This window comes from Solanum dulcamara, chromosome 3 (assembly GCF_947179165.1).
Source record: "Solanum dulcamara chromosome 3, daSolDulc1.2, whole genome shotgun sequence".
Lineage (NCBI taxonomy): Eukaryota > Viridiplantae > Streptophyta > Magnoliopsida > Solanales > Solanaceae > Solanum > Solanum dulcamara.
In genome coordinates, this window is record NC_077239.1 from 5,571,790 (window position 1) to 5,581,037 (window position 9,248).

Consider the following 9,248-nt stretch of genomic DNA (forward strand, 5'->3'; position numbering starts at 1 on the left):
ATAAAAAATTTATAAGAGAAGAGACATAACTATTCAGAATGTTTGTGAATAGCTTTATTCCTTTACCATTATAAAAGGACGGTCTTAAGAAAAAAGAAATATTTTTTTCTTTCTTTTCTTCCTTTTATTAAAATTTTTGTGAAGATTTCTTCTTCAAAAAGGAACAGACTTCTGTGACAGTGTAACAGGTACACAATTATAAATGATCTTTGAATGTGATTACACTATTAGACTAATGAAATAAATTCTATAATCTTACAAACTATGTGTTTGATTAGATTCTTCAAAATCTAAAATTGAGAAGTTAGAAGGTAATACTACTAGTTTGCATCGAGAAGAAAAAAAGTGCCGCAATAGAGAGAAAGAGAGACTACTTTGTGTTACCTACAATTGAAGGTAATACTAAAATTTAGAAAATATTAAAATCACTGTTATATAATTAAAAATAAAATAATAATTTTAATATAATCTTTATTGGATTATCAATTTAACAATTAACCAACCAAACCCTATACCTCAACAGGCTTCATGAATGGTTAGGAAGATACTTGTTGGTAGAGTGATATTAGAACGGATACATACTTAAAGAGATTCACCAACTATTGGTAACATTTATGTGAACTTGCTGGGTAATAGACCAACAGTTCCCTGGAAAAGTATGATGTTTAACAACAATGCAAGACCAAAGGCTATTGTTACAATGTGGATCATGCAGCAGAACAAACTCCCAACTATAGATAGATTAACCTCTTGGGGAATGGATGTCAACCAACAATGCAAACTCTGTCAACAAGATATGGAGAATAGAGATCATTTTTTTACTTAATGTGAATTTACTAGAGCTATTTGGAAGAGACTGCTTACCTGGATTAAATAATCACTCTTTCAAGCTGATACACGAGATATGCATTTGGAATGGACTCTGAAACAAACTAAAGGCAAATCTCACAATGCGCAGCTCTTCAAATTAATGTATGCTGAGTGCTCTTATGCAGTATGGATGGAAAGAAATCAAAGGACATTTGAAGAAAAAAGAAGAAACTATGAAGAGATAACTAAAGAAATAAATATATGTGCAGTTCGAGAGCTCCTTCGTTGATTAATACTCGACTACAACAATTTCTTCTCTTCTGAAGTTAGTTGTATCTTTAAGTTCTTAGTTTGAGTTTTTTCTCTTGTTGGATAACAAACTGTGATGTAGTTTGTTATAATTATGTAAATATCTCTTGGTGATTAATAAAAATGGTTAGTTATCAAAAAAAATAACCCAATATTTTTTTATAAAATCATTTAAAAATTAAGAATCAAATAATTAATACCAATAAATCAATAGTATCTCTTTCGATAAATTGATTACGCCTTTTTTCCGAATCTAAAATTGATTTATTTAGAAAAAATTCTGCCGTCTAGGGACATATTAATTTTTTGAAAAAGACCTTCGAACTTTTCCCAAAAATAACCGTCTAGAATAACGACAAAACTCGACCAATCGTTCTAAGATGAACGGTAAAAGGACAAGCCACGTGTCAACATCAGAAGGGAATAGCAGTAACTGACACACGATTTTCGCGTTAGATATAAGGAGAGGTGGAGAGCAAAATGCAATTCGCATTTGCCACTCATACGTAGCTTTCTCTCTCTCTCTCTCTCTCTCTTTTTTTTTTTTTACCTGGCTGTATACGATTCGCTCTCGTTTTTTTCAATTTCCCTCCTCTTTTTGTATCAATGGCGGAGAAGATGCTGTACTTTAAGTTGAACACCGGTTTCAGCATTCCGGCGGTCGGTTTGGGAACGTGGCAGTCCGATCCAGGCGTCGTCGGAAGAGCCGTTGAGACTGCTATCAAGGTTTCTTTTCACTCTCGCTCTCTCTCACCGTATATCTCTGTATCTGTGTGTGTGTATTTTTTAGTTTGTAGTTTTAGTTCCTATCTATGTAGATTTAATTGCTTACGAATTAACAGTCGGTACTCTGTTTTTCTTCTTCAATGAGAGTCGATCTAACGTGATTTGAGCTTCTGTATAGATTGAAATTTGGGAATGCATGTTTTACGTCTCCGAATACTTCATAGGTCTTGAGAAACATTTGCGGCTCAGGACATTTTCTCAAAGCTTTTCATGACTATGTCTAATAAGTAGTATAATACTGAGATTTTAGTTTATACTTCATGATTTAGTATTCGTAATTTGATATTTTTAATTTTGTACATTTTGATTGTTCTTTACTTTTAAATGTATCAAACTCTTTGGTTGAGATTTACATCACATAGAAGACTCACTCCGCTTTTAAAATATAGTGCAAACGATCTCTATCAAAATTGCAGTGCATAAAGTTGTCTTTAAACCGCTAATAACTATTGGGAGAGAAAACACTACAACTAAAGTTTGATATGATAATAAATAATGAAAATAAATTGGACACGAGAATTTTACGTGGAAACCTCTCAAATAGATAGAGGGGAAATACACGGGTAGAAGTATCTTACTATGATAATATGAGAATACACTGCTCTCAAATATAAGGAAAAAACAACAATTAACACTTCTTTCTTGTAAAAGTTCTTTCTTGTAAAAGGAACAACTCACTAAAGAGGACACTTTAGACTACAATATTTATCTTGGTGTATAACTCTTTTTATGTTCTTATTCTTTTGGATTGTATTTTTTTTGTGGGATGATCTAAATGAGGGCAAGAGACTCTATTTATAGGAAACTAGAAACGCGTAAAATCTGCGTATTGCACCTCCCTTTTTGACCACGCGTTCAAAACGCGTTTTGTTTCCTTTTTGACTACTCTTTCAAAACACGTTTTGTAGTATTTGACTATCTTGCAATAACTTGTTAATTTTTGTTTAGTTTATTGTTTAAATTAAGTTTAGAAAAAACAAACAACTCATACGAATAAATATGGATTTATGCGTTTTGCTGGTCATCTTAATTTATTACTATCCTAAGCTGACTATGGAGTGGATTAAGCCTCAGAACACAAAAGGCTTCTGTGGACATAGTTTAAGAAAGAAAAAAGACTTTTGAGACTTGTGGTTTACAAGTCATAAACATTTGTATGACTATAAATAATTTTATTAAGGGTACAATGAATTTGTTTCTAAATTTGGAAGGTGTCAGTTCTTTTTTGGGATAGACTGTAAAGGGAAGTATGTCACATAAATGTTACAAATTATGTTTGAATTGGAAATAGTGCTATATTCCTAAGTCTCTAGGTGTGAAAAGATTAAATAGTTAGTATCTGAGGCGGAGAGATTGTCTCTGGTAAACAGCTCTGTGTTCTTTCTGGACGTGGTTTTTGTTTATACTAAGAATCTGAAAACAATGAGTAGAAGCTCTTACTTTTGGAGGTGGTTAGATTAAAAAGTAGAGATACATATTCTGAATGCTTTTTGCCTTTAATAAGTATATACTTTCCTAGAGTACTTGTAGAAGATTACACTGGTATCCTGTTCAAATGTGGAAAAAAGTGAAGGAAATATGCTTTCCCACATATGCTGAGAGATGAAATTGTGCATGGGTCTAACTTTTATTTGAGTAAATGGAAATGTATATATTACTAGGTGCATTGCTCTTCTTTGAGAACTATTTTCTGTATCGTAGTTCTTACTCGTAATGGGCAAAATAGATGTTAAGAAGTTATGTTGTTACTAAAATAACTTTGGAGTAGTCCTAAGAGTTCAATCACTTTGACGTGTCACTTGCAACTTAGTGATTTTGGCATTCTGGCACAAGCTAATCATTCTCTTCTTTTGCCACAGATGGGCTACCGGCATATTGATTGTGCTCAAATTTATAAAAATGAGAAGGAGGTAATTTTTGGCTTAAATTATACTGAGTTTTTCATAGTATTAAGTGGTTCTCTCATCTAAAAGCTTAAATTGTTATAGAAATGACACTTTTGTTATTTATGTTATATCTACACCACGCCCCTTATTATGTGGTTGATATTCTTTTTAGGTACAAACATGTATAGATAATCTGTTGGCAGGTCGGAGATCATGTCAAAGTGTATGACTATCTCGTCTGAAAGGATTTTAAATCATTGGAGAGGGACACTTATTTATTTATTTACTTCCCAAAAAAAGTAAAAAAAATGCATTGGTTTTTTTGCAACCAGTGGATGCCTTGCACTGAGACGGCATGATAAGAGGGGTTTATCAAGTTGCCACTTACAAATCTCAATTCCAAGTGTAAATGTGGCTTTAACATATCTTGTTTACTGTTGAGATATTGCTGCAACATGGGAATTATCGCTTTATGTTAAGATCTGAAAAATCTGTACATATGCAAAGGAGTCATTAAGGTGTCACTTTAGGTGCCCTATTAGTATCATTACCTGATAGACATTCTGCCTATAATATTTAGGTCTTGTGGAAAAATCTAGTGTCAATCTTTGATGGTTTTAAACTTCATCTTTTGCCTAGGAAAAGGTGATTAATGATTATCATTTGTTTCCAGATCAATATGTCATTAACATTTTCTGGTCTGATTTATTGAATTTGTTCAAACCAAGTTTCATTTTGTTAGAATATAAAACATATCCTGCTTTCTAGATTAATCTGTCACTAAATATATTTCCTTGTCTCATTTTTTTCTTCTTCAAAGATTGGTGAAGTCTTGAACAGGCTGTTTAAAGATGGTGTTGTCAAGAGGCAAGATCTATTCATTACATCCAAACTCTGGTATGTATTCAAACATTCCTGTTACTTGTATTCAAACATTCCTGTTACAACTTACCTCCGTGTTGTTCGCCCTAAAATTTAAATATGCTGAGTCAATTTCTTTCTATTATGAAGTTAACTTGTTCAACTTTGTGGAGTTATTCTCATCAATCTTTAACCATTGGTCTTTTGTTTATCATTGTTGAGTTCCCTCTTTTAATATTTATGTTTCCTGATAGCTTGGTAATTCAATTACTACTCTAAAGCTGGCTCTTAGCAATAAAATGGTGCTGGTGGGCCTCTGTTTTTTCCATCATTGTGGTCTCCATTGTGTTTCAGGATACTCATACATTCAAGTGCATTAAATTTTTTAGGAACACTAATCATGCACCTGAAGATGTACCAGTGGCACTAGACAAGACTCTTGCAGACTTGCAGCTGGAATACGTTGACCTGTACCTCGTAAGTACTTCTTATTGGGAAGCTTTCTTTCTGCTAGTGTTTCTAACATTGCCAACTAGTTCAGAGCCATCTTGCTAAATTAATATAATATGCTTCTAAGAAGTGTTTACTGCAATATACTCCCACTATTCCCTTAAGTAGATGCACCAGAGCTAAATTTTAGAGCTGTCACGATGCTCCTGAGAACTATAAATAGTGCCGTTGAACTTCTACATGTCTTGGGAAAAAATTTAAACATCAAAGGAGAGTTCATGAATTTTACAAATTTAAGTGATTTACCTGTTCCTTTGTCTTTTTGGTATTAAGTGGTATCCTTGTAAATAAATTGAGACTTATGTTCCTTTTTCCTCCCTTCCTGTCTTTCTGGTTATGTGGTTTCTATAGATCCATTGGCCTGTCAGTATGAAGCCTGGATCGGTTGACTTTAAACCTGAAAATCTTATGCCAACCAACATACCCAGCATATGGAAAGCAATGGAAAAAGCTTATGATTCTGGGAAGGCTAGAGTTATTGGTGTTAGCAATTTCTCTACTAAGAAACTGGGAGATCTTTTGCAAGTAGCACGTATTCCTCCTGCTGTCAACCAGGTGGAGTGCCATCCTTCATGGCAACAAGCCAAATTGCGGGAGTTCTGTAAATCCAAGAACGTGCACCTCTCTGTGAGTTCATTTCTAAAGCTCTTGTACTCCTTGTGTACATTGTGGTCAAGTTTTCATTTAATTTTTTCCCAATTTCCATCTTTCATTTGATTACCATGAACAATTGTTCACAGGGGATGAATTTATTTGTTTCATGATTTTGGTTGTTGGAATCTATTGACTAATCATCTGTCTTCATGAGTAGATTGACAATGAGTTGTTATTGATTTTACTCCTTTTCTTGACGCCTTTTTATTTCAGGCATATTCGCCACTTGGTTCTCCAGGTACAACATGGCTTAAAAGTGATGTGCTAAAGCAGCCAGCTGTAATCTCAGTTGCTGAGAAATTGGGCAAGACTCCTGCTCAGGTTTGTCTTCGTTGGGGCATTCAGATGGGTCAGAGTGTACTTCCTAAGAGCACACATGAAGCACGGATTAAAGAGAATCTTGATGTACTGAACTGGTCTATACCTGATGACTTGCTTGCCAAGTTCTCTGAAATTCCACAGGTAAATCCTTTGATTGTTATGGCAATTTCTTTTGATATTACTGAGATTGCAATTGTAAATTTGTTCTCTCTTATCATATTAATTTCAAATTTGAAAAGTGCAAATGGACCTAGAAATTGGCCGTATATCTTCTGATATAGCAATTCCTGTTCCAAGGGAAAAAAATAAAATTGAAAGAAAAATAGTGAAAGACAAAAACGAATGAGACTTGCATTGCACATAACGAATGGCTGTCAGACTTTTATTCATGAGTTCTTTGATACCTCCAAGTGACATTCATATAGTTTTACAAATAGATGCTTTGATACCTCTTACCAGTGACAGATTCGTACTGTCAAACGAACGTCTAATATGCATGTGCCATGTGCTAGTTAGACAACACCCCCTTCGGGACCACAAGAAAATGAAAAACCTTTTTATCTGTGCGCTGCCTCATACTCTGTAAACTTCCTGGATGGTTGTGATAAGTGGCTATAAAAGTCCTACATACCAGATATTTTACAAACTTTATTAATGCAGTCCTTGGATTATTGACATTGCAGGCAAGGCTGCTGAGAGGCACTTCATTTGCTCATGAGACGCATGGCCAGTACAGAACACTTGAAGAGCTATGGGATGATGAGATCTAAGGTTACAGTACGAGTTAAAGATAGGCAAATATTCATCCATTTGTCTCATAGATTTAAGCTTCTTGTGCACTTCCTTTTCCTATGAGCTTTGGGAGATTGGTGAACTGTCAAATTCATAGATGGAGGTTTCTTTGGATCCTCTGTCCCTCTATTGATTCTATCCTGAAAAACCATTCAAGAATCTTGCAGATTGTACGAGACAGTATTCAAACATTTGATTTGCTGGGATAATATTACCCCAAAACTATCAACTTTTACGGCCATCTTTTATTGTGGAGGTAGTTAAATGCGATGCTTTATGGAATTTTATATATCCCCTGCCTTTCGTTTGGTGGATGAATTAATAACTTAAATTTGTGGAACAGACGTGGAAAGGAAAAATAAAAATAAAAACAGAATAATACTGAAGTATCCAATTGTAAATGCTTTGCATTTTCATTTTGTTTTCTCTCTAATTTCTTTTTGGCCAATTCATGAAGATAGTACACGATATTTACTGCGAAAAGACCTTGTATTTTGATTTATACACCAAATGAGTTGTTTTAAATATCACTGTTAATACTTGGCAATGAACATGTTTCTCAAACTTATTGAATCGAGCGCACGCATGACATGAAAACTGACACAGACGCATAGCGTGCATAAATTTCACTTGGCAGTGTTATCTTTAGTTCCTGTCTCAGTCTTCTTTTGTTACTGACTAATGTATTGTAACATATGCAATGAGTAAATAAGGGGTAGTAAATAAGAGGTGGTTCAATTATTGGTCAAGTATCATTTTGTGGTTTTAATATGCTTAAATTGGGGTTCAAAATGGAGCTCTTAGTGCAAAGTTTTCTTGCACTTAATTTGCTTATTGTTCCTTACCCTAATTATAAACCAATGTATCCCATTCATATTAATTATTTGTAGGAATCAGAGAGTTTCAATGACAAGGATATGGGTCCAGTGATGCACCCGGTGAATAGGTAACACTGAAAGGTGCATACATCATTATTTCTAAGCAAAAAACTAATATTGTAATTTAAATATATTCGCCCGATGACTTATAACTCGTTCGACTAGAAGTACAAGATTGTTGGCATGAGAAAATGTGATCTCTCTTTGGAAAAAATGACCCAATTTCTCTTCTTTCTTTTTTACTTCAATTTTTTTCCTAGGGATCCAATCATTCTTCAGTTAGTATTTCTTTTGTAAAAGCAATATCTTCAGTAGAAATAGTAGCAAAAACACATCTAAACTATCATTTTTTTCTCGAATTTCACGCATAAACTATCAATTGTTTATTTTTGCTACCAAAACTATCATCATTTATGTATTAAATCACATCTAATAGAGTAAATGATGATAGTTCAATTATTCAATTTACTTGAATATCCATTTAAACCCACGATCCAAATAACCTATATCAATTTATCTTTGGTAGTCCTTCGGGATGACTCAGTTGATTTTAAAGTTGGTTATCCGCACATATCGATTCCCCCTCAATGCCTTAGCGGCTGCGAGTTATGTCGAGATTCCAAAAAATAAATAAATTACCTTTAACAAATATTGTATACTTCATACACAGCTTTGGTTAGTGTTATCTATTTTCATTTTATATTCATATGGGAACAAAAAATAAATACCAAATATAAAAATTCAACTTTATTTATGAAAATGGTGGTGAGGTTTGAACCCACGCCCTTTCGGACCAAAGCCTAAATCTGGCGCCTTAGATCACTCGGCCAAAACATTTATATTGTGCTACAAAATTATTTAAAGGACAGCATACAAATTACTATAATGATTTTATTTCATATTATATCTAATTCTTAGTAATTTATTTTTAACTATATACATACTCGTGCATTGCGTGGATATTTTAAAATATAATAGTTTTTTAAATTTAAAATAACTAATAATATTTATTATGCACTTAAATAATTAGTTATGAATTCAAAATTTAAATTAATTCTTTGTACTTGAATAATTAAATATATCACTTTTGAATTAATAAGGTTAAAGTTGAGAAGATATAACCATTTTAATAAAGTAATGTAAAAAATTTATAACCCACTTTTTAATAATTTATTTACCCTTGAAAATTATTTTCTTTACGTATAGCACTTTTTAAAGTTCTCGATTTTTTAAATTGGTAATTTTCCAATTAAATAGAATAGATTTAAAATTAAATATGTTCTTAAATAATATAGATATTTAATTATTTTTATATATAAATTTAATAACAGTGACTAATCCTATTCAACTAACTAACTTTTATTCTAAAACTACCCCATATTTTATCTTGAGTTGTCAATTAATAACCATAGGCTAGATTTTCTTTCTTTTAATTTTATAT

The 9,248-nt window shown here is 32.8% G+C and overlaps 1 protein-coding gene across 1 annotated transcript; it reads left to right on the forward strand.

Annotated features, from left to right (window-relative positions):
• The first annotated feature begins 1,524 nt into the window (after positions 1 to 1,524).
• Positions 1,525 to 7,170, forward strand: LOC129882286 (aldo-keto reductase family 4 member C10-like). The gene is made up of 7 exons (XM_055956517.1): positions 1,525 to 1,845; positions 3,765 to 3,815; positions 4,612 to 4,688; positions 5,042 to 5,129; positions 5,514 to 5,789; positions 6,030 to 6,278; positions 6,821 to 7,170. Exons 1-7 carry the CDS (start codon positions 1,726 to 1,728, stop codon positions 6,905 to 6,907), a joined length of 948 nt encoding a protein of 315 aa, XP_055812492.1. The 5' UTR covers positions 1,525 to 1,725; the 3' UTR covers positions 6,908 to 7,170.
• The last annotated feature ends 2,078 nt before the right edge of the window (positions 7,171 to 9,248 follow it).

Bases quoted from the DNA above. Each gene is read 5' to 3' on its own strand.
- LOC129882286 (XM_055956517.1), top strand. From the start codon at position 1,726: ATGGCGGAGAAGATGCTGTACTTTAAGTTGAACACCGGTTTCAGCATT. The intron at 5,130-5,513 runs GTAAGTACTTCT...TGGTTTCTATAG, and splicing joins AATACGTTGACCTGTACCTC to ATCCATTGGCCTGTCAGTAT. The intron at 5,790-6,029 runs GTGAGTTCATTT...TTTTTATTTCAG, and splicing joins CCAAGAACGTGCACCTCTCT to GCATATTCGCCACTTGGTTC.